The 27031-nt window shown below is 33.1% G+C and overlaps 1 protein-coding gene across 5 annotated transcripts in view; it reads left to right on the forward strand.

Annotated features, from left to right (window-relative positions):
• The window catches only part of ATP11B (ATPase phospholipid transporting 11B (putative)), a 98944-nt gene that overhangs the window by 3412 nt on the left and 68501 nt on the right, over positions 1–27031 (forward strand). For 3 of the 5 annotated variants that reach the window (XR_012494943.2, XM_074328454.2, XM_074328448.2), the window contains exons 2-6: positions 14931–15047; positions 20269–20358; positions 21951–22031; positions 26249–26356; positions 26543–26671. Coding sequence is in view for 4 of the 5 variants with exons in the window: in XM_074328454.2 (XP_074184555.1) it covers positions 14931–15047; positions 20269–20358; positions 21951–22031; positions 26249–26356; positions 26543–26671 (525 nt within the window). In the remaining variant the exon portion in view is untranslated. Of the gene's footprint in view, positions 1–14930; positions 15048–20268; positions 20359–21044; positions 21196–21950; positions 22032–26248; positions 26357–26542; positions 26672–27031 lie in introns of those variants that run through there. The other 2 variants (XM_074328476.2, XM_074328466.2) reach the window with 2 other exon arrangements.

A 27031-nucleotide genomic window follows, 5' to 3' on the forward strand; every position in this document is an offset into this window, starting at 1 on the left:
TTGTCTTTTGATTCACTGAGAAAAACGGGATGCTCTTAAAACTCTCTTAACTTCCTGTTCTCTCATCAATCACACTCACCAAACTTGCTTTTAACTGTACTTAATTCTTCCCTTTCCACCTGTCACAAAGGAGGGTGTGATTATCCTCTTTTTAAGCTAACCATTTGTCCTCTTAATCCCATTCTCCACAGTCCCCATCAATTATCTGTACTAGTACATTTACTCTCTTTTCCTTCAACCTGTGAACATGTTCAAGCCTCCCTCTACTATTTTAGTTTGTCTTATACCTGCAAATGTCAAATTGTTTTCCATTTTCTTTAAAAGAAAAATCGGTCTGTTCTGCATAACGGAACTGTCCGATGCATTGAAACATGACTAGTTCAAACAGGATTTCAAAAAGAGTATTAAAAAAAGAATGTAAAATATCTCAATTTTTTTATATTGCTTACATATTGAGATAATATTTTGGGTATATTGGGTAAAGTAAAATATTATTACAAGTAATTTCACCTGTTTTTACTTTTAAAAAAAGGTGGTTAACAGAAAATTTTAAATTATATATGTGGCTTGCATTTGTGGCTCATGTTATATTTCTACTAGTGCCACTGTGTTTCTATGTAATACATTATCTAAGTCTAGATATCTCCCTCACTAGACTATACACTGTAAATATCTTAGGACTGGGCCGTATCTCGTTCTTCTTTATATCCCTTGAGCTCACGAGAGCAGCTGGCCCACTGTAAGTACTCACATACCAAATGTTGGTTGAATACATGAATGAGTGTCAGATTTATTTCAGTATCAGTTTGGAAGTACCTGCATTCTTTGCCTTTCTCTCAAGGACTGAATAAAGAGTAGGAAAAGGAAGCACAGGCCTATGGTGGTATTATTTTGGTGTGGCTAAAAGTTTTAACCTCAGGAATTAATGTTTAAGAACCTAGATCTTTGAAGATTTGCTTCTATCCATATATTCAGACATATTCCTAGATACCCAGTTTTCCATTTGGTTAGGGAGCATTACAGGAATCCCAAGTATCCCGGCAGCACTGAAGTTAGGGGACCTTGACCAGATCCTCCAAAGAACCTAAGGATTGCCATTATTGTTATTCAGTATCCCTTCTATCCCTGCGGTCTGTTTTCAACATAGCAGCCAGAGTGATCTTATTAAAACACAAGTTAGATCATGTAATTCCTGTGTTTAAAACCTGCTAAGGATTTGCTTTCTTGCTCAGAGTAAAAACCAAAGTCTCAACTTGATCTGTATCATTCCCCCCTCCCACCCCACCCTCCAACCACTTTTCATTTCCCATCATTCTTCACTCACTTGCTTTATCCACACTGGCAGCCTTGCAATTCATCAGAAGTGTCAGGCATACAGTACTTCACTCTCAGGATCTTTACCCTGGCTGTTACCTCTCTGCCTGGAATGTTCTTCCTCCAGTTATCTGTTTTTTTCACTCCCTTCAAGTCTTTATTCAGTTGTTACCTTATAAGTGAGGCCTTTTCTGGACATCCAATATAAAATTGTAACCTTCCCCAGTACTTCCCTATCCCCCTTCCCTGCTTTATATTTCTCTTAGCACTTACACTATTTAATATACTCTACAATTTTCTTATTTGTCTCATTTACCTCATGTAGGTAGCGATTTTGGTCTGTTTTTAATTCTCCATGTATCAAAGACAGTTTCTCAATTCTACATCCACTTTAGGTAACACCATTTCTCTCATGTTTACATATTAATTCACTCAGACATTTTCTGAACACCTACTCTGTGATAGCATGTTGCTAGGCTCTGGAATGACCAAAATGAACCCCTGTCCTAGACAGCCTTCTCGGCGGCTCTTCTTCCCTAATGGATATTTACATTGTTGTCATTTTTTTCCTATTACAAAAAAATGCTTCAGTGACCATTCTTATGTTTATTTTCTTTATTTTATTGGAATACTTAGAAGTGGAATTGCTGGGTCATGGGGTATAACATTATGACGTACTAGATATTGCCAAATTATTTTCCAAAACATGAGAGTTCCCCTTTACCTACATCTTGGTCAACACCTTGTACTGTCAGACTTGAAAAAATTTAGCAATCTGATGGGTGTGAATTATATCTCATTTTGCTTTGATTTGCATTTTCCTGATTGCTAGTGAGATTCAAGTATCCTATATTTCATTCATATGAATAGATTACCCGTTTTTCTATTGGATAGTTTGACTTTATTAGTTCTTTCTGTAATCTGGTGCTAATTCTTTGTGTCATATGTTGTAAATATCTTCTTTCAGTCTGTCCCTTGTATTTAACTTTGTTGATGGTGTCTTTTTTGGTACAGAAATTTTAAATTTATTAGTAGGTAAATTTATTAGGCACATGATTTCTGCTTTTTATTACTTGTTTAGGAATTCCTTTCCACTGTCAAGATCATAAAGCTATATTTCTAATGTTTTCTTCAAATTGTCTTAAAACTTAGTTTTTCAACATTTAGGTCCTTAATGTATCTGGAATGATTTTTATATATGGAATAAAGTAGATAATTTATTTTCTTCCATGTGTACAGTTGATTGACCCAATGCTGTTTATTGAATAAGTCATCTTTTCCCCACTCATCTGTGTTGTTTGCCTTCTGTGTCATAAACCAGCATTCTCTTTTGCATAGCTTGTTCTCTTTCTAGGTCTTCTATTCTGTTTCATTCATCTGTTGATCTATTGGTGCACCAATAATGCACTGTCTTAAATATAGTATTTTTATGATAAGTCTTGATAACTGGCCTGGCAGAACCCCCAATCCCCTTTTTTTTTTTTCTTTAGAATTTCATCTTTACTCCTCCATATACTATTTATAAGTAGTCTAATTTGGTGGAAAATCTTTCTAGAATTTTCATTGGCTTTGCATTGAATTTAAGTTTATTCTATTTTCTGTTTTGGTGATGTAGAAGCTATGGATTGTATTTTCATCCTTTATTTTCCAGCTATGCCTGTGTATTGAGTATCTCTGTCTGCTTATAAATAATATATGGATTTAGAAGATTTTAATGCCAATATTCCCTCTCTCACCTTCTACATCACTATTACATAATAGTTTAGTTCTTTTTTCTCTTTTTTTAGCTGTATTGAAATACAACTAACATACCATACCATTTACTCATTTATAGTATACATTTCAATTTTTTTAGTATATTCAGAGTTGTGCAGCCATTGCCACGCTCTAATTTTAGAACATTTTTATACCCTCTCTAAAAGAGACTTTCAACCCATTAACTCACACTCTATTCCGGCAAACCTAATCAATCACTAATCTACTTCTGTCTGTAGATTTGCCCACTCTGGACATTTCATATAAATGGCATCATACAACATGTGGTATTTTATGATTGGCTTCTTTCACCTAGCATAATGTTTTTAAGTTTCATCCATGTTGTAGCATTTATCAGTACTTCCTTTTATATTGCCAAATAATATTCCATTATGGATACACACATTTTGTTTATCCATTCATCAATTAGTGGATATTTAGTTTGTTTCCACCTTTTGGAAATAATACTGTTTTGACTATTCATGTGCAAGTTTTTGTGTGGATGTTTATTTTTCACTTCTCTTGGTTATATACCTAAGGAGTATAATTATTGGGTCATATGTTAACTCTATTTTTAACTTTGAGAGGAATTGCCAAATTGTTTTCCAAAGTGGCTGCACCATTTTACATTCCCACTAGCAATGTGTAACGAGTCCTCATATTCTTGTCAACACTTGCTTTTCTCTTTTTGATTACAGATTATAGTGGTTGAGAATTTGTGGTTTTGATTTACATTTCCCTAATGATTAATGATTTCAAACATCTTTTCATGTCCCTTTTAGCAGTTTGTGTATCTTTTTAGAGAAATGCCTATTCAGATCTCTTTGCCCATTAAAAAAATTCTTTTAAGTGAATTGTAAGAGTTTTTTTTACATGTTCTAGATACAAGAGCCTTGTCAGGTATGTGATTTGCAAATATTTTCTCCCACAATGTGTGGTGTTGTTCTACGCATATGTCTTTTTAAACTCGAAACATTTTCTAACTGTTTAACAGTTATTCATTTTGATTTACTACAAGGATTTTAGTGATTTCTTTTACTCACCATTGTTTCTTCTATACCATCCCTTCCCTCTGGATTTACTTTTATTCTTGTTGAAATACATCCGTTAGTTATTTTAAGGCAAGAATTACTATGTACGTAAACTCTCTTAGTTTTTATGTCTTAAAATGTCTTGATTTCATAATTATTATTGAATAGTAATTTAGGTAGATACAGAATTCTAGATTAACAATTACTTTTGCTCAACATATTGAAGATACTACTTATTCCAGTGCTTTCTGGCATTTATTATTGCTGATGTAAAATATGCTTTTAATCTGATTGTCATTACTTTGTTGGTAATCTCTTTTAATTGTTTTCAAGATTGCCTCTGTCAATAATTCGTTACTTTACTACGCTGTATCATCATATTTTTCAAAATTTTGTTTTTCCAGCTCTATAGTTATATGTGCTTTCAATCTGAAGGTTCTTATTTCTACATTCAGAAAAATTTTCAGCCTTTTTTTTCTTTTAAATATTACTTCTCAGCCTTTAACTTTCTCATTCTAGAATTCTTGCTTGACGTTAATGTGTCCTGTATGGTTCTTAATTTCTTTTTCATATTTCTCGTCTAATTTCATTCTGTGCCACTTTCAGTGTAAATTTCTTAGTTCTTTCCTCCAGTGCATTAATTCTCTCACCTGTGTCCAATCTAGAGTTTATCCTGTCTTTTGAATTTTTTATTTAAATGACTTTTCATATCCAGAATTTATTATCGGACTTCGTTCATTTCCATCTGTTCTTGATGTATATCTGCCTGATTTGTCTCAGTATTACGTTCTTTAAAAAAACAAAAACAAAAACAAAAAACCCAAAAAACATATTATTCTGTTATCTCTTAGAAGGTTTAATACATATTTAAAGTTATACAGCTTTTTTCAGCCTCCTTTCACCTGACCATTAATAATTAGAGTCTCTAGTTTCCTAATTATATTTTATATTTATTATACTTGTACAATAAATATCTATTAGTAATAAAAAAGTGAATATGAAGTTTAGAGTTAATTGAATCTTAAAGGAAAGAATTGATGATCTGATTTGTGACAGTAGTCTGAGCATTCACTAGAGACACAAGTGTGTGCAGAAAGCCATAGCATGATAGGAAGTCTGTAAACACACACTGAGTAACTGAATGTAATTACTCAGTTGATGAGAGTATATCAACTCATCACAAAGGTGTTTCTTAGAATTACCAATATAGAAAATGTGATAGTATATGATTTCAGCTCTCTCCGTTTTTCATGTTTCAAATTAAAAAAATTCTCTCCATTTCAAATAAGGCGAGATCTTATCCATTTCCCAAGTTAATGTTTTACACCTTGGCTTTTGATCGTTTTTTTCCTCTTCTTTTATCCTCCAATAACTTTTTCTTTCCCATAAATTAATTTTTCTCCATCCTTCATTTTAAACCTAAAAATATGCTTATGATTTGCTTACACTAAAAATCTTTCATTTGATCTAGCTTTTCGATAGTTAGCCACTGTTCCCACTTCCTCACTCTCGTCTTCATCCCTATTCATCAATACATGGTAGCCCTTTTAACTATTTTCAAACAGTATTGGCAAAGCCAGCAATGATTTCCTAATTATTAAATGCAGTAGTCATTCTTTTTTCCGTTGAAATAATTCCTTTCTGCAACTTTTTCTTGGGTTTCTGCCACCGTGCTCTTCTTGTTTTTCTTCCTGTCTGGTGATCTTTCTCCTTTGTGTATTCCTTTTCTCCGACGTGTATCTTAAATGATAGCCCAGAGAATTCCATCTCTTATCCTTATTCTCGTCCTCCTCTGTACACTCTTAATTGGCAGTCTCAGACATATATTTGACTTTAACCATCATCATTATGTTTGTTGGGTTCTAATCTCAAGTCCAACCCTTTTTCCTAACATCTATACAAATATAACTAGTTGCTTACTAGGTATCTGTGCCGGGTGTCCCACATTGAAACCAGAAGATAATCCTAGTTTGATCTTAAATAGGAAATAGGGAACTAGAGACTAAATAGGAAACTAGATTATTTCTAAGTTAAATAAGGCCTAAATCACCAAGGTTTCATCAACTCCAAGTGGGTAGGGACTAAGTCATATATTTCTTTTTATCATCAGTGGTCCTTAGCACACTACAAAGCACATAGTACTTGGTAAATACTTTTTGATTGGTTACTAAAGTGCATTCTTTTCATTTTATGCAGAAAGACAGCAGAAGGCAGGAATTTCAGATCACCAGTACAATTTTAATAGTCATTATGCAGGATAAATTAACTGCTTGCTGAAAGAGCTGAAAATATGCTAAAATATTCTTTTGTGTTTTTTTAAATACATTTTCAGGATTATGTCAATTTGACCTAGTGTTGCTAAATAATCACTTCTCTGCTTAAAGTTTAATTTTCAAATTTTCATAGCAATAGTTTAGGATTTGCTGCTTTTTCTTTTAAAACCTTGTATAGACATGTTTTACTTTCTTCTGAAACATGTTTCTCAGGTTCCTAGCATATAAAATTAATAAGCCCAATGTGTTGATTTCTTTGACATCCAGAAATGAACCCCCACCAACGGTAAAGCTATAATAAATGGCTTTGATGAATAAAGGACAACTAGGATTACCAGAATAAAAAGTTTACCATTAACCCCTCTTTCACCAATAATGGTAGATTTCTCTTTACAGAATCACTTTTAAGGTTTTTTCTTTCAATTTAAATATTGTTGAATTTAAATTCAATTTGGTAGAAAATTTATTAAGATATTTTAAAATCAAACTCAGAACCTGAAAAACTAAAGAATTTAACCCATTCAGTAAATGTTCGTTAAATAACTAGCATATGCTCCCTTTAAGACTCTTATATCAAAAAAACTACTTATTTTACTATAAGACCAGGTCTTTAATATAATATAATGTAATGTAATACTGGGTCTTATATTAATTTTTGCTCCAAAAGACGCATTAAAACTGATTGTCTGCCTAGATCTTATTTTCGGGGAAACACGGTATTAGAAACAATAAACACATATAGTAAAGCTACAGTACAGTAGCAGATCTACTTAATACGTAGAAAACAAACACAGAGAGGCAGCCAAAATGAGGAAACAAAGAAAAACATCCCAAATGAAAGGCCAAAAGAAAATTCCAGAAAAAGTACTAAATGAAACGGAGACAAGCAACCTACCAGATACAGAGTTCACAACAGTGGTTATAAGGATACTCAAGGAACTTAGAACTTCAACAGAGATAGCAAGCATATAAAAGGACATGGAAACCATAAAAAAGAACCTGTTAGACATGAAGAATACAATAACTGAAATGAAGAATTCACTAGAAAGCTATCACCAGCAGGCTAAATGAAGCAGGGGATCAAATCAACGATTTGGAGGACAAGGTAGCAGAAAACACCCAATCGGAACAGCAAAAAGAAAAGAATCCAAAAACTGAGGTAGTTTAAGGGACCTCTGAGACAACATCAAGTGTAACAACATTCGCATCATAGGGGTACCAGAAAGAAGAGAGAAAGCAAGGGATTGAGAACCTATTTGAAGAAATAATGCCTGAAAACTTTCCTAATCTGGGGAAGGAACTAGACCTACAAGCTCAGGGATCACAGAGTCAAGATGTGACCCAAACAGGTCCACACCAAAACACATTACAATTAGAGTGCTAGAGACAGAGAATCCTAAAAGCAAGAGGAAAGCCACAACTAGTTACTTGTAAGGGAGCTCCCATAAGACTGTCAGCAGATTACTCAACAAACTTTGCAGGCCAGAAGGGATTGGCACACAATATTCCACGTGCCGTCTGTAGCAGCATGGATGGACCTGGAGGGTATTGTGCTGAGTGGCGTAAGTTAGAGAAAGACTGATGCAATGTCAGATTTCTCTTATACGTGGAATCTAAAGAACAAAATAAAACAGAAACAAACTCATAGATACAGAGAACATTTTGATGGTTGCCAGGTGGGAGGCGAGTTAGGGGGCTGGGTGAAAACGGGAAGGGACTAAGAAGTACAAATTGATTGTTACAAAGTAGTCATGGGGATGTAGGGTATAGTATAAGGAATATAATCAATAATAGTATAATAATTATGTATGGTGTCAGATGGGCACTAGATTTATTGGGGTGATAGTTGGGAGGGGTCTTGAGGGGCAGGGTGAAGGGATTAAGAAGTACAAATTTCTAGTTACAAAATAGTCTTGGGGATGTAAAGTAAAGCACAGGGAATATAGTCAATAATATGATAATAACTATGTATAGTGCCAGGTGGTACTAGACTAGTCAGGGGGATCATTTCTTAAATTATATAAATGTCTACTCACCATGCTGTACCCCTGAAATTAATATAAAATAATATTGAATGTCAACTGTAATTGAAAAACTTAAAAAAAGGTCCAAGTTTCCAGGTATAAAACAGATAAGTCATGGGGTTGTAATATACAGCATAGGAAATATAGTCAATATTGCAATAGCGTGGTATGATGTCATATGGTTGGTAGACTTATGGTAATCTGTTCCTGAAGTATATAAACATTGGATAACTGTGGTATACACCTGAAAGTAATATAATATTGCTTGTTAGCTATATTTTTAATAAAAATATTTAAAAGAAGAAGAAAGAGTCCATTGTGTTCCTGTATACTAAGAGTGAAATTTCAGAAAAAGGAAATGAAAACAATATTTTTGCAGTTGCAACAAAAAGAATAAAATATCTAGAAATAAACTTAACAAAAGATGTGAAGGATGTATACACTGAAAGCTATAAGACATTTTTAAAAGAAATTGAGGAAGACACAAAGAAGTGGAAAGATAATCTGTGTTCATCAATTGGGAGAATCAACATAATTAAAATGGTCATATTACTCAAAGCAATATACTGATTTAATGTAATCTCCATGAAAATCCCAATGGCATTTTTTAGAGAAATAGAACAAAAATTAATCAGATTTGTATGGAATCACGAAAGACCCCCAATAGCCAAAGGAATCCTGAGAACAAAGACAGCCAGAGGTAATACACTCCCTGACTGCAAGTTATACTACAAAACAACAATATCAATACCAATATGGTATTGGCAGAAAAACAGAAACTCCGACCAATGGAACAGAATTAAAACTCAGAAATAAACTTACATATATATGAGCAAATAATTTTCGAAAAAGGAGCCAAAAACATACAGTGGAGAAAAGAAAGCCTCTTCAATATATGGTGCTGGGAAAATTGGAAAGCCACATACAAAAGAATGAAACTAGACTGCTGTTTGTTACCATATACAAAAATTAACTAAAAATGGATCAAAGACCTAAATATAAGACCTGAAACAATAAAATACATAGACGAAAACAAGTACTACATTTACGGACCTTGTTCTTAGAGAGGATTTTATGAATTTGACCTCAAAGGCAAGGGAACTAAAAGCAAAAGCAAATGAACGGGACTGTAGCCAACTAAAAGTCTTCTGCTCAGCAAAAGAAACCATCAACAAAGCAAAGAGACAACCAAACGAATGGGAGAAGATGTTTGCAAACAACACCTCCAATAAGGGGCTAATATCCAAAATATATAAAGAACCCATACTACTTAACAACAACAACAGAAAAATCCAATTAAAAAATGGGCAGAAGACCTGAACAGATACTTCTCCCAAGAAGATATACAAACAGCCAACAGATGTATGAAAAGATGATCAACCTCACTAGCTTTTAGGGAACTGCAAATCAAAACCACAATAAGATACCACCTCACACCTGTTAGAACGACTGTTATCAACAAGACAAGTAATAAAAAGTGTTGGAAAGGTTGTGAAGAAAAAGGAACTCTCATACACTGCTGGTCAGGATGTAGATTGATACAGCCACTGTGGGAAACAGTATGGAGGTTCCTCAAAAAATTAAGACTAGAGTTATCATGACACAGCAATCCCTCTTCTGGCTACGTACCCAAAAAAATTGAAAACATTTGTAAAGATTCATGTACCCATATGTTCATTGCAGTAGCATTCACAAAACATGGAAACAAGTGTCCTTCGATAGAAGATTGTATAAAGAAGATGTGGTACATATGTACAATGGAATATTACTCAGCAATAACAAAAGGTGAAATACTGCCATTTGCGACAACATGAATGAATCTTGAGAATATGTCAAGCAAAATAAGTCAGACGGGAAAAGTCGAGAACCATATGATTTCACTTGTATGTGGGATATAAAACTGAAAGCAACAAATGAACAAGACGAAGAAACAGAAACTCATAGACACAGACAACGGTTTAGTGGTTACCAGAGGGTTGAGAGGCTGGTAGAAGAGGGAAAAGGGGGTCAAATAAATGGTGATGGAAGGAGAACTGACTCTGGGTGGTGAACACAGGATGCAAAGTATAAATAATGTATTATAGAATTGTACACTTGAAACCTACACAATTTTTTTAACCATTGTCACTCCAATAACTTTTAAAAGACTCACAATTTGCAGGGTGATATGGATATACAGACAATCAATTGCAATTCAGTGTCATAAAATCTATATAACGGGAGTATATAAAAGGTTGGGTGGGTATAGTAAATAACAAATGCCTTTCTTTGTTTCTGGAGGAGCAGGAGTGTCAGGTAAAGCTCCTTTGAGAAGGAAATTCTTAAGCTGAAATTTAAAGGATGAGTAGGCTTTTGCTGGAGGTACATGTTGGAGTAGGCAATCAAGTTTGGGAAGTAATGTAACCTGTCAGAGATGAGCTTTCTTGTAGTAAAGCATTGGCAGATGATTTAAGAATTTTGAAATGAAAGATCACTCTAAATTTCATATGCTATAGCTAGAGAGCGAATCCCAACTCATTCCTGCACTAAGCCAAAGTTCTTGGAAGTCCAGAAATCTGATAGATTTGGCAAACTACCTTAAGTCCTAAAATGAAAATTAGGTAACATGAAACAAAAAGTAAGATTATTGTGTTTGTGTATATCATGGGCATTTTAAGTTATTCTCTGTCACCTTGCTTTGTAACAGTGTAATATTCTCTTGGTCTTACAATACCTTCATATAGGTGTATTGTATTCAAAGTCTGTGTCCAGGAAACAGTAATTCACAACTAATTTGTAGATGTGGTGAAATACATTAAATCATTCTTCCTCAGAAACATTGTACTTTTTCTAGGCCATTTTCACGTACATGTGGATGTTGGAACATATAGCCAACTAAAATAAAAGGCATAAATTTACTTTGATCACTGTGAACTCTAAAGATGATGTTTTCTTGTTATGTTAAGAAATGTGACAATAATCATAGGAGTATGGTTTTAGTCTCTGAACTCTTTATAATGCTTATATTTTTCATAAAATCTTTGGGATTTTAAGATAATGCAAAGGCTGGTATATTTGGTAAGATAATGTAACACGTTGTTATGATTCATTTCCAAGTACTGCTTTATGCCAGATAATGTAAGATGTTGTGATTCATTTCCAGTACTGCTTCTAGCTTCTGAATATTATAAAGCTGGTTGCTGGTTTGGTTTCTCTAAGTCTCAACAGTTTGCTGTTACAAAAGGAGTCTCTTTCAAATAATCCTGTGTCATCAGTTCTTCACCTAATTGCCACCATGAGATTTTTTTCCACCCTAAATCATTACTTTTTTTTTTTTTAAGTACCTGTAGCTTTAACATATGCTCACAAATCCAAACAGAAAAGAGGTTTGGAATTCCATATTATAGAGTAGGAGAATTTTTGTTTTTAAATAATTTAAAATTATGTGCTTCCAATGCCTATAGTCTACTTTTTAGCATCAGGCATTAAAATAAAACCACCGTGGCTTGAATACCATTAATCTATCTCTGTTCCTTTGCTTGGGACAGTATGAAGCCAGAGGAGAAAGGAGCAGGCAAGCATCAAAGGGTTGAGGGTGTGAATGGGTAGTCTGGGATGACCACAGAAAATGTAATACGTGCCAAAGGTTTCTGAACCCTGGCATGTAGCCTAGTGATTAGGGAGTTCAGATTGTATTTCTTTCTCAGTGCCATAGAATTGCTGATAGTGCTTGCTAGAAATAGTTTGAAACTACACTTGAACTTTACCCTAACAGTATAGTTATACAATTAACTTGGTAATAGATGTTTGTTTTAAACTCCTGTTAAAGAAAGTAGAGGTTATTGAAACATAGATTCTCTGGTGTCATTTTAAAAATACGGAATATTGAGATGGGGAACTGATTACAAAAGCAAGACTTTAGGTAAATAGTTTTAAGCTTCTTTACATCATGAAAATCTGATGAAAACTATGCTCACTCGCATCAGAAAATGCACATATGTGCAAATTTGCATACAGTTTCAGAGATTCACAGACCCTGAGCTCATTTATGGACCCTGCTATGAGTCAGTTTCTTTATTTCTGCTCAATTGTATTCTTTTATTTTTATTTAGTTTGTGGCTAGTGTAATTTGTTGCAGAGAAGATGATGCTAATGAACTGAAGTTATAGGTTTAATTTCCACGAGGGACATTTAGCTATACTACAGTCACAAATATAAAATTTAACTATTTTGTGTGTGGAAAAAACATACCCACATGTATGTGCGTGCCATTGATTATAACATGATTGGATGAAATGTGAATTAAATCAACTGAAACAAATGCAAAATGCATAAGTGGATGTTATAGCATAGGATGTTATTTGGGGAAAAGGACATTCTCCTTTTGGAATTGTCTTCTTATTTTAAATTATGATGTTTTGGAATATGGTCATACAGAATTTAAAATTGACTTTATTTTTTGAACATTTCAATATATCCTCTTAAAATATTAGTAGAAACCTCAGGAGTTCCAAATCTGGAGTATGTGATAACTGGTACATCCAGTACAGATGAGTGGAGAACGATGAGCAAGCATTTGCTTCCTTGGAAATATATATATGTATATACTAGTGAATGAAATGTTGCAATAGTATATACATTATATGTATTTTTGGGGAGGGTCTTTGTTTTGTTTTTTGTGTCTTAACTTTAGATGAACATAGTAATAAATTCCAGTCTTGGTGGAATTTATTAGCAAAAAATAAAATTCCGTATGAGTGTTTCTCAGTCTCAGTTGTCTAAACAGCTTCATAAAGATTTATATATTCTTTTAGACCCTCAAATTTACTTTCTTACTTCTTTCATTTATCCCAGAAACTTACATGCATGGTATGTGACTTAGTTTTATGTTACAGAGTAGATACTGAATAAATATGCCTCATGCAGTGTAATGCTGCCGTTACCTGTATGCCCCTCTTTTAACTTGATGAAGATTACAGGCGAACTTCCTATGAACCCCCTTAGAGAAATACAGCCATAGACTATACATAGAAATACAGCCATTAACTTTGAAACTATGTTCATTTATTTATTTAGTTGGAACATGTTATGATTTGCTTGAGTATATAACAAGTCACATATTCCTTCATGACTTAACAGACTTAAATTGAATAAATGTTTGTTGAATGAATAAATGTCACGTATCATTAAGATGAGCAATAAGATCCAATTCTGATTTTGAGACCCTCATGGGGAAGAAAAGGCATAATTGTGAAGTGTTTAAAAAAGAAAATAAGTATGCATGCCATATTTTATCCTTCAAGAAACTGATTTTGAAATTAGACACATAATGGCACGTTCACATCCACATCCACAAAATGTGGTCATCGCTATAAATAGCATAAACAAATAAAATTAAACATCATGTTTTTTTATCATGTTTTTTTATGACCAGAATAACAGCAGTTGAAAATATATACCACACTGTTAATATTCTGATATACTAAACAAAATATCCCTCCAAGTAATATGGGAATTTCCACTATCTGTATGTCTGTGCTTAATGGAAATTTCACAGGGATGCTAACCATTGAATGGCAGCCATATTACTTAGTAGAGTAGTAAATTAGAGTCCTTAATATTTAAAAATAGATTATTGTAGTTCATGAATTCCAAGTTTAATTGACCTTTTAATAACTTAGCAGTGCTAGTCAATAGTCCTTGGCCACCATGAGAAAAAGGAAAATCTAAGAAATTCCAAATCATTGCCTGTTGGAACCAAAAAAAGGTCTTGGCATTTGGTGACTGCTTTCAGCCTGGCAAGGGGATCCCGAGAGCTACCAAAGGAGTATTGGAGATTCACTGGCCACCCAGGAAAAAAGAGTACAACACTATAACCACTAGAGATCATTACTAAATGTGTCTTGAGAGAGAGTCTCCTAAACTTGAGGCCAGAATTATAACATGTATCTATTATATATCCATATTTCAGGGGGTCAATTGATAATGTAGCTAGCACAAAGGGAGGATTATGAAATGAATCTGGGCAAGACCCTAATCCAATGCATTGTAAATTCTCTGGGAACAAAGCTCTTTGAAGTCAAGTTGATCTGGGTGTGGAAGAAATAAAATGTAAACTTTTGTCATCAGACGTGGTAGGTGCTAACTCTGCCATAGCTACACAGGGCTTCCACGTCTTTGAGTAGGAATCCATCCTGGGAAAAAGGAAAGGAGCCCCCAAGAATAATAGGAAAGGAAAGAAGCTTCATCTTCAAATGCTTCTGTAGGTCTTCTATATTATTTTTCTCTAGTAGTAGCATTTCTGACAGAGTATGGATGGTTTTTCATTACCAGAACTATTACCTAGTTAGTTTGTATCTGAAGAAAATGTGCCTGTTTACCTGTGAAAGAAAAACATATATGACTTAACTCTGCTAATAAATAAATAGAGACTATATGAAGTTCAAAGCCAGTAATAATATGTGTAATCTGATCAGTTAAATAAAACCAAAAGTAAAGAATCATGACCACTAACCTTGTTGACCATGATTACTTTTTCTCTGCTTGGTACTTAGGGTTTTGACCCACCACATCAAAGTGACACAAGAACTATTTACATAGCCAACAGATTTCCTCAGAATGGCCTTTACACACCTCAGAAATTTATAGATAACCGGATCATTTCATCTAAGGTAAGAATTAATACTTTTATTTTTAAAATTGTAGATAAGTACCATTTTGTTTTGAAAGGTGATTTATTTGTATATTCTAGTATACATTTATAACCTTAAAACTTCAAGGAAATAGTGGTTGGTAGATATATCTTAACCAAAATTGTGAACTATAAAATAAAAGGAGTTGCCAATTATTAATGTCAGGTAGCCAACATGCCAACATTATGCTTAGTTGAAATCAAACTAAAGAACTCATATTCATATCACGTTTCTCCGAAAATAAGACCAGGTCTTATATTAAGTTGTGCTCCAAAAGACGCATGAGGGTTTATGTTCAGGGGATGTCATCCTGAAAAATCTGCTAAGACTTATTTTCTGATTAGGTCTTATTTTTGGGGAAACACGGTACTATGTCATTCACAGTGTTAGGTACGTCTCACATCATGTAATACTTACGACAGCTCTGAGATGGCTTTACAAAGTGTTTGTTGTTATACTCATTTTGTTATACCCATTTCTTCAATTGAAGTGCTGAGGAATAATTTACTAATTTACTCAGTGTTGTACATTAGTACGTGATAAGATTGGAGTTTGATCTCAGTTCTGTGCGACTTTAAAGCCCGACTTTCTCCAGTTTTATCACGCTTCTGTAAGTATTTTATAGTACCAAAGTACTGTTTCACTCTTACATACTCTTCCTTGTTTCTTTTTCTTCTGTGGCATTTTTACGATGTCTTAGTTTATTTTGAAACTGAAGCCTGTAGAGTAATGCTGTCCAATAACTTTTCTCTCGTGATGGAAACATTTTCCATACTATTCTGATAGCCATTAGCCCCACAGGGCTATTTAGGCCTTTAAATATGGCTAATGTAACCAAGGAACTTAATTTATTTTAAATTAAATGTCAGTGGTTACCTTATTGGACAGTGCAGTTACAGAGGATGTGAGTCTAAGAAACTAAGACTAAAGTTCTCCTTAGATCGCGACTATTGCTTAATAGACCACCTTAAGAAGCTTTTTTGTATTGCTCCTTCCCTCCCTTCCAAAGTGACTAGTAATTCTTGCTCTAATCCTGATCTCATCTTTGCCAAGGATGTTGTTTTAGGCCAGTAGTTCCTTTGCTCTGCCCCTTTATTTCAGCCTTCTGTTATTTACATATGCAACACACCCATTAGTGACACCTCTCATTTTGGACGATGGTTCTGAAGCAGAAGGCAGAAGGGGAAATAACAGAATCTAGGTTAATAGAGAAGTTCTAGATTAATGGCACCATTCTTAGTCAATTATGCCAGAAACAAAAGTCCTTGAAAATTTTAAGTTTTTTTAAAACTGGGTATAATTTATGGACAATAAATTCACCAATTTTAAGTGTACAATTTTATGTGTTTTAACAACTCATCAAATATATAAACTCATCATTTATAACATCATGAGACTACCACCACAATCACAGTGTAGAATATATTTGTCACTACGAAAAGCAGCCAATCAATCCCCCTCCTCCTCCTCTAGTGCTGGCAACCACGGACCTGCTTTCTGTAAGTAACTACGGTGTTGTCTTTTCTGGAATGTCATATAAATACAGTCATCCAGTATGAGCCTTTAGTGTCTGACTTCTTTTCACTTAACATAATACTCTTAAGACTCATCTTGATTGTTGCAAGTATCAGTATCAGTAATCCATCCCTGTTTAGTACATAGTTTAGCTATCGGTCTGGGTTTAGATATTGTATGTTCTGAATTTGGGTCATTTTTCTTGCGTTGTTCTTTCACTACCAGTATTTTCCCCTTAAATTTCCAGCTAACTTTCCAGCCCTGAACTCTAATCTCTGTCGTATTTTGTTGATAAGGGTGTAGTTTCCCCTACTGTGTTGCTGCCACAGGTGTGAGAGTTTGCATAGTATCTCCAGATTAAGCCATAGTTCACAATTCAAACTCCTTCCATTCGCGATTTTCAAAAAACTTAAACTCTCTTTCAGTTTGTATCTATATTTTGGCCACTTTCCAGAATTTAAAATAGTTGTTTTTTGTTTTTTGGTTTCTTTTTTTAATCTAGTGTTTGTATAATGATTTTTACCTGCTAGGAACTCACAGACCACTTAACTCTTCTGCCAACACTGGGAGCTGAGTGTCCTGGAAAACTTTTGGGATTTAATATCTTTATATGACTGTTTTCATATGCAACCGTATTAGGTTTAATGTTTTTGACTACAGTTTAAAAATGTAGATATTTAAATAAACATTGCCTTTTTTTTTAGCATACATGAGGACTCTCTCATTACTTCCTTATTACTTCTTTATTCCACTACTGCTTTCTTAAACTCCTTCCAAGCCAGATTACCTGCTATGCCATAAATTCATGTTGAACTTACCTACCACTGTACCTTTGCTATGATTTCATGTTGGTAACCACAATTTTTTAATATAGATTTTGTTCTTGCAGAGATTGTAGGTTTCATGTTTCTGTAGAAATGTAGAATTCATTTTTTGACCACAATTTCAAGAATGTAGATATTTATATAGACAGTGTCAATTTTGTCCTGACCATAAATGAGGCTGGCTGACTTATTATTTCCTGTATACTACCTTTTCACTCCCGTTGTTCCCTGAAACGCCTTCCAGACTGTATTATCTTTTACCCCACAAAGCCACGATAAACTTCCCTCCTCTCTGCCTTTGTTCATGCTGTTCTTCTTCCTCAGATGTTCTCCCTCTATTTGCCCCCTATTTTCAGCCTTTTGAATGTTCCTCTCTTAAAGCTCATGTCAAATATGACCTCTTTTATTAAATTTTTCTTACTGACGGCTTTTCCTTTGAATTCTTTGTATATCCCTTCATTTAACTTTGAATGCAGCTACTGGTGTTTTAGTCTCAATCGCCTCTATTTAATATTGGACTTATAATTGATTCTCTTATAGTGCAAGTGTCTTGTACATTGTAGATGTATGATACGTCTTTACTTAATTTACCATAGCAACTACTTTATCTTAAATTTAAACTGTTTGGAAAAGATTTAATTTTATAACTGTATTTTGGTTTCCTTTCTAATGTCAGACCTTAGGAGGAAAAAAGGTTAATTTTACAGTCATATCCATAACTACAGAGAAGTTATACTTCTAATTCACTTTTCTTGACCATTATTACATAATAATTTAAAACATTTTAAAGCATAATAAATCATTATTTTTCTTAGAATATTTTCATATTGTTTAATATTATTCTACTAGAGTCCCTTTTCTATACATGACAGGACAAGCACAGAATTCAATCTCTTAATATGTTTGTATTTCAGAAAACTTGGAAACAATTCCTAGCATTTGTAAGGTAGTTTTCCTAAGAAATTTTTATTCTGAGTTTTTCGATTGCATTATTGAAGGATATATCCTGAACCCAATGACCTTACTGTCAATCTACGTAGTTGCTCTTTTTAAGATTCTGGAAGACAATATATTGTCACTACTATAATTTAAATAGATTGACGTAAACTTAGAACAGTGCCAACTTAATTCTTACATATTTTATACATTGGCCTTGATAACTGAGGAAGTTACCTGGAATACTCTGACCCCTGTAAGGACAACTGTGTTTTTACTCCAGTTAGTATCAGCTGGAGATGATTTGACCTCGTTACCCACTGTCTCAGATGTAGGCATTGAGCAGTGACTTCTTTTGGTTCCAGGAACTATCTACCTCTCTTCTCTCTAGGGCCCTGAACCTAATTCCCAATTCCAGAATCTGGAGCCGCTACTGCAGGAAAATATGTTTCAGATATCCCAGATTAGAACTGAAAATATAATTTCACCTATGAAAGAAAGGTTGTTAGGTATTATACTACTCTTTATATACCCTTGGGTCAGATAAGCTTTTGTGGGCTCTCCTGGGAACCTAACCCTATTTATAAAATTGTTCATATGGGAAAGGGTGTTTCAAGTCGCAAACCAACTGATTAAAAAGTGAACTTTTGACATACAAAAATTTAGAAATTAGAACCATTTTACCTTGCACCAGAGAAAATTAGGTAAAATGTCTCTTAAAAACCTTGGATTATCATAATCATTAAGGCTTCATTGCTTGACATCAGGATAGTTATCTGAAACAAAAATTTTTTTTCAACTTTATCCATCTATCTATCTATCTATCTATCTATCTATCTATCTATCTAATCAGCTAAAGTTCTAATTGCCAACTATGTTCCAAGTAGTAGAGTAAGTGCTGGTTAGAGCAATAAATAAAACAAGGTTTCTAACCTCAGGGATTTTACTTTCTACTTGGAGAATGTACATAGGGTAAAGTAGTAGTGCTGTAAGTGTTTCCCTGTTTTGTGTAGGAACTTGTGTTGTGATTAGTGGGGGACACAAGTAAAATTTGTGCTGTATTTGTACCCTGCCCCTATGATATATAGGCTTGATTAATAATGTAAGCTGATTAATAATATAACAACAGACACATAGCAATTAATATGAGCCAGGTTTTGTCTTTTTAACAACCCTCTACAATATGTTTATTGTTGGCCTCATTTTATGAAGGTACAAAGTGGGGCGCAGAGAGATTAGGTCCAAGGTCACTTACTGACTTTGGATTAGGACTTAGGCCACAGGAGTTTAACTCACTACCATCTATATTCTTAACCATTATACTCTACTGTTTTACTTTCAAAATTGACATTGAGAAAGATTTTTATGTCTTTTATGAGATTTTTCTTGGTGATTATACCAGTGATCACTTATCTATTTTTTCATCTTTTTCATATTCTAGGTTATTTTTCCATATTCTCTACTTAACAAAGAATAATTGAATAATTATACTGTTTCCTCTATTTCTGACACTGAGCTAAATAAAATGTAAAATAAATTTATCTGGTGTTAGCATTTCTATCAGCTCTTATTTATCTTTTTCATTAGGTTTAGTTTGGTGTAACCAGAATCCAAAGTAAATTATTTAGATCTACCACCTCCAGTTTCTAAAAAATAAAAAATTTCATAGCAAAATCGATAGATCACAGTTTATCTCATTTAAAAAAATTATATTAAAATTACCAGTAAATAGTAAAAGAAAGAAAATAGAATAGAATAAAAGTCCAGAAACTCTAAAAACCAGATAGTTTCTGTCAAACCAAGAGTTACATGAATTTGTCTAAGGGCTTAGTATATCTGATCTCACGTGTATTATTATTATATCTATATAGTATGTATTATTTTTAAATATTAATTCATTGTTCTTTTCTCTCTCTTTTTTTTAGTATACTGTGTGGAATTTTGTTCCAAAAAATTTATTTGAACAATTCAGAAGAGTGGCAAACTTTTATTTTCTTATTATATTTTTGGTTCAGGTAAGCATTATCACTCAATACATTGTGAAGTTCACAGATAGGATTTCTGAAAATATGTCTTCAGGGAAAAGTTACACTGCGTTCTAAATAATTTGACGATGGGACTATTTTCTTCTGCAGAGCTTCCCCAGTGAATACAATGATTTAAACCACATCTAGGTTTCTACAAACTAGCCTATAAATTTTAAGATTAATTGTATTTTGTTTCATCACTGAAGTACTGTGATGCTGATAACTGTAATCAAAGCCAAGAAAATAACATCATCTTTCAGATGTTTTTCCTCAGAATATAAATATTTTGGCTTTTAATATACAACAATGTTTTGGGCACATTTCTGCCTATAGAACCATGGTGGTACAAAGTAAAATTTTTTTTTTAATGTAAATTCTACTTTCTTAATTTTAAAAGTTTTAATTTTTAAGAATCCCCATGAGTATAGATTTATTTTTCCAGATCATTTTCTTAACTCTGTGTTCATTATAAGCTGTTGCTGTTTAACAGTTTAATTTCACATTGTGCTTTTTTCCTAACATCAAAATATCAAGAGGATAGGTTATGAAACTTGAGTATAAGTCAAGACTTATTTTCTTTTAAAGAGGTTATTCTTTTCTGATAGTACCTTAGCAGTCTCTTTTAATGTGGCATTGAATTTTTGTATGAACTCTGAACTTTTCTCTCAGTAGAACCTGGGATTTCAAAAGAGAAAAAAACTTGTCAAGTTATTATTTTAACACTTGAGGAAACATTTACTTAAAAAAAAATTGTTTTCCTTCATGAACAGAGAAGAAACTTCTGATTTTCTATCAACAGAACATCAGCTTGGTTTTCTCGGAAAAGTGAGAAATTTATACTAACCATGTCCATGTAACACATGCATTTGTGAAATTACTAAATAAGATGAGGAATTCAGCTTGTCTCTGGAATAGAACAAATCAAATTGACCTATGTGGCATAAGGGAACATTAATAAATCATTAGATCCATTTTTCTAACTAACCAAACGTAATTACTGCAAAAACTTCTCCAGCAATTTATTGAAACCTCAGTTGTATGATTTAGATCATAATTGTCGTATTATTTTCCAAGCTGTACCCTCTGGCTCTGCTAAGATGTAACAGAATCACTTGTGGAAGAAAAACCCTTTTCCTAGCCCCATTCTGAGTTTATTCTGAATCCCAGAGTAAAAATTACTGAAAGACTTTTCAATATTTACCAGGATGGACAAAGAAAAGTGAAATGAAATTCTGAGCAGTTGTAGCTCCACTCCTAGGCAAATATTGAGGAAAAACTTAAAGTACTCTGTGTGAAGAAGGCAGAGTGACTGAGTCTACCTTAGCAATATTTGTGGGTATATAATAGATTTAGATATTCTATTAACCCCATGTAATAGCCAGCAAAGTGAACTTCTGAAACTGAACTAAACTCTACTCACTGCATAATATGTCTCTCCTATTACTGTTTTACTGTGGACCATGATACACATTTTATATGGTGTTACCAGAAATCCCAATATGTCTGAGATTTAAGATGTTATAGTGTGATGTGTACAATATAAATATATAATACTCTGCATTCTTTTTTTTAAAATCCAGCTTATGATTGATACACCTACCAGCCCAATTACCAGTGGACTTCCATTATTCTTTGTGATAACAGTAACTGCCATAAAGCAGGTATGAAATACTTTATATTCTTATTCCCCCGTTAATCATAATTTGCTAAATATGTCCACTCCAAAGTAACCTCTATTGTTCTGAAAATAATTTCCATAAGAAGGCAAATTTTTTTGATATTGTATATGGTAAAATGAAACTGAGTTAAGCCACTCTGTTTTAGGTAGCTGGTGACTTATAGTTTGATTACCATTATTAAAATATGTCATTCCCTTGACACACCTAGGAAGCATCCAAAAACAAGCATTTTATATGTACAAACCAATTTGTATATTAAATAAATTAATTATCATCATTTTTGTAGAGTTTGGCAATATTTATAGGAAAGACAATTCAAGAGGGATATGTTTATGGGCAGTAGAGTGTGCACTTCTGACATGAACGTTTTGAATAAAAATTGTGTAGTGTTTTCCTACTTTTTACCACTTTCTTTGGTGAAGTTGAGTTTTTATGTAAAGTAGTATCATAGGGGAAATAGCTTCAATCAAATTCTGATTTGGTATTTCTAGGTATAGAATTGGTATCTGAATTGGTAAATTTAGGTATGGAAAAACAGTATTATTGAGTAAACATATCGAGTAAGAAATAAAGAAATTCATAGAAATGTCAGGTGTTTATAGCTACCACTTAGAAAATCTTGGCAGGGGCTCAATTATACAGAGATGGTCCCTTCCATCTGAAAGAGAGTTAATGGAATTCCCATGTGTAAATATGATCAATTTTCGTTTTATAAGATTAGGGATAAGGTTTAAATTGCCATGGAAATAAAATTGACAAACACTTATAATCCTTGGATGTAGGATATTCCTCGTTACTTACATAAGAAGGGTAAGAGCAGTCCATAGATAAACAATTACATTTTGTATCTAGTGTCAGAATATCATGCTACTGCTTTTAAAAGTTTGATTTCCGTTTCTTCACTGTTCTGGTGGAGACTATGTAAGACAATAGCATCCATATCACTTCATACAATTATGTATTTACTTGGGTTTACAGATGTCATTTAATTCATCAGCGTTAACACATTTTTCCATTGGACCTATTTTCTATATGTAGTATTCTCTTAGGTGATTTCATCCATTCTTAAAGTACCATTTATATGTTGATGGTTCTCAAATTTATATGTATTCTGAAACTATTCCCTGAACTCCTGACATACAGCTGTTTGTGCAACATTTCCACTTGGATAGCTTAGGCTTTCCCTGATCACCATGTCACCCTCTAATTTCCTACTCTTGTTTTTTTCTCCATGTCGTTTGTCAGTACCTGTTGTTCTAGTGAATAAATGTTTATTAGTTTGTTGCCTTCATTTGAATATTTAGCTCTATGAAGGCAGAGACTTCGTTTTATAAACCAGTTTATTTCCAGTGACCACAAGGCTGTGTACTTATTGGACCTTCAGTAAATAATTTGCTTGACAGATAAATAAATGAATTAGTGAATCTATTGAATAGTTGAATGTTTTTTAAGGCAGTGTAAAATGTTGCAACACATCTTGTCCTGTTTCCCAATGTATATTTGGCCAAATATAGACTGGGTTTAATTGGAATGTGATACCGTTAGCCAAGTTGAAAAATTGCTGGTGAATTTACTATCTGCAAAATGGGAGAGTTTAACGTGATAATAACAATAATAATAACAGTAATAATTGACATTCTGTGTCCTTCTAAAATAGGTTAAGTAAAAACACAAAATCTAAAAGTAGGAATCAGGATGATTATACCTCAAATCTGTGTTACGATGGGTATTGCAGTTAAGTACTAAATTTACATGAGAGCTTGACAACTTAATCAAAAGGGAAAATATAAAAGATCATATAATTTTCAAAGAGAACATTTGATATATAAGGATTTTCTCCCATTACAACTTCAGGACGCAGAGTTTTCTGTTCTGTAACAACTGTTCCTAAATTGTGCTCATTTAATAAAACACAACATACTAGAATATACTGTTCAGGTTTTTATGTCCATTACTATAGATCATTCGAACAAATTTTGGAAAAATTGTGAAAATGAAAGTTGCCATGCTCCAATCTTTCATTCTTCTCTTCACCCCTTTTAGTCTGCCTTTGTCCTTTTGCACGTTTATCAAAATAGGAAAAGCTGTATTATCAGTTATTTATACTTTGAGTAAAGTTGTTAGTTTTTTTAACTTCTGCCTGCCATACTTGCATATGAAGTTTTCTCTCTAGTTGTGTGAATCAAGATATAGTGCTCTGGTAAACAGTCTTTGCCCTCTGTGAGCTTATAACCTATGAAGTAGCGAACGGAAGACCAAACACAGAAATAATTACAGTTTAATAATGTAGTAGGAAGAGCCAGTGCTCTGTAGGTTTGCAGAGAAAGGGTGGAACGCTTTGTCTGGATAATCAAGAAAGATTTTGTGGCAGAAACATTATTAGAGATGAGACTTGGAATATAGGTAAAATGACAATTGGTGATGAAGGTGAAGTAGCAACAAACAACTTGAGTAACGGCCCAAATGGAAGTAACGGCAAGACCTATTTTGGGGAATGATATATCTGACTAATATATGACCCTGTATAGGAAAGTATACTTATTACTAAAAGGTAATAATGGAAATAGAGGTTGGTAAATTAAGCAGGCTGATAGATTCTTTGTTTTAAGCATTGAGATTTTATTAAGGGGGTTTTGAACAGCGTAGTGAATTAAAACAATGCTTTGAAAAGATTAATTTGGCAGTAATATGTAGGATGAATTAGAATTTTTGAACTTGTGTTAAAAAAGATAATGTTTTTATTATTATTGCTCTGCTGTTAATGTCATCTGACTATAAAAGGAAGTATGCTTTTTGACAATTTCAGAAGAGATTTTTTTGACCTTCAATTGAATTTCTCTAAAATTGACACACCACATCGTAAGTGGGGCCAATATAATTTAAGTATCTTAAGAATGCTTTCCCAAAAGGTTTCTTCTGAAAAAAAATAGACCTTCAAAATGTTATTTAATATTTGCTTTATATTTTATAGTTTTATAATATTTTTAGGTAATTGATGTATATATTTAAAAAAATGGAAACAGTACAAAATAGCATATAGTAAAAGTCTCTTATACTCCTAACCCCAAGTCTCCTAATTCTCCTCCCCTGAGGGAGCCATTATTTTTACATTAGTCCATATACAGAGTGTTTGCATAGGCAAGCATATTTTTTTCACAAATGATAGCATAGAACACAACACATTCTATACCTTACTTTTGTCACTTCATGCTATCGATGTCATTTTGTTATCTGTACTTGTACTGTACCTCTGAGTTCTTGAATTTTCTCTAAAATAACACAAAAAGTCTTTTCCACTTAAAATTTGCCACTTCTTAACATTTAATCAAAATATTCTTTGTGCAATGCTTATGTCTCCCTTTTTAATAATGATCCATGTAACCTACCATATTGCTTTGCTTTGTACAAATTATAATTCTGTTGATCTATTGTTTAAGAAAGTGAAAGAACTCAACCTCAGTTTTAAAATCTGTTCATTTTTTTCTATTTATTGTCTGTAGTGCTCTGTGAATTTATATTTTATGTTTAAAATATCATTTGTATGTAGAAACAGTGGAACTTACTGACTGAATACATGTTAGCAAAAAGGTAATCAAAAATGACTCCCCAGATTTCTAGTATGAGCAGCACAGCAGATGGTGATGTCATTTGGCAAGATGGGAGACACTGGAAATGCAACAGATTGGGATGATAACATTATCTATTTAGTTTTGAAATGTTTAATATATTCATGAGACATCAAAATGAAGATATTAAGAATACACATGGAATAAAAAAAAAAAAAAAAAAAGAATACACATGGATATTCAACTTTAGAGTACAAAGGAAAGATACAAGCTAGAGATATACATTTCAGAATTTTTGAAGACACAGGGATAGAAGAAATCTTGTAGTGAGAAAGTGAAGGGTGAAGAAGGGCCAGTAAAGATGACATAGAAGGAACCCCATAAGGAAATTGAGAAGGAGTAACAAAGAGATACTATAAAAATCGGGAATATATGTGTGATGAAAACCGAAAGAAAGTGTTTCTAGTGCAAATGAATGTCATATACCTATAAGTATATGCATCAAAATAGTCTAATATAATTCTGGTGAATGAAATGGTTTGGGGAAATTTTTATGTTTCTTTTTCTCATTTAATAAAAGTATCTTCTAATTATACTAAAAAGGGTACTTTTTTATTATTTTGATATTTACAGGGATATGAAGATTGGTTACGACATAACTCAGATAATGAAGTAAATGGAGCTCCTGTATATGTTGTTCGAAGTGGTGGCCTTGTTAAAACTAGATCTAAAAACATTCGGGTATGCATTTAGTAAATAATGGAAATCAACTGTATTGTGGTATCACAAATTCTGATCTGATTATATTTTAGTTAAAAGCCTGTTTTCCTGTATTAAAATATTGTGATAGACCACTTGTTTAGAACCCAGTAAAATAAGTCCTTGCCTTTTAAAAGTATATTCACTTTCCCCCAAAATTCTTCATAGGTGGGTGATATTGTTCGAATAGCCAAAGATGAAATTTTCCCTGCAGATTTGGTGCTTTTGTCCTCAGATCGACCTGATGGTTCTTGTCACATTACAACTGCTAGTTTGGATGGAGAAACTAACCTGAAGGTTTGTGTGTGTATATATATACACATATATATATATTTGAGTGTTTGTCTTGGTGAACAAAATGTCTTTGGATTATAGTGATATTTCCTTTGGTTAAGGTAATAAAGTTTCTCCTGGTAAAGGAGACTTTTTTTAAATTACCGGAACTTAAAAATTTAGTTTTTTTAAAAGAAGTAATGTTGTTATATACTTATTTCGAGGGTTGGCCTCAGATGGTTTAGTTAAGTCAAGTTAAAAATGGAAAGTGTTTTTAGGAAAAACAAAATGTTTTAATATTTGATGCTTTTTTAGATAAGAGAGATTTTGAAATAGATGATATATAAGGTCCATTTGGATCTTGAAACTGCAATTTAAATTTTT

Source organism: Rhinolophus sinicus, chromosome 17 (assembly GCF_057876585.1).
Source record: "Rhinolophus sinicus isolate RSI-liver-muscle chromosome 17, RSI-T2T, whole genome shotgun sequence".
In the NCBI taxonomy this organism is placed as follows: domain Eukaryota; kingdom Metazoa; phylum Chordata; class Mammalia; order Chiroptera; family Rhinolophidae; genus Rhinolophus; species Rhinolophus sinicus.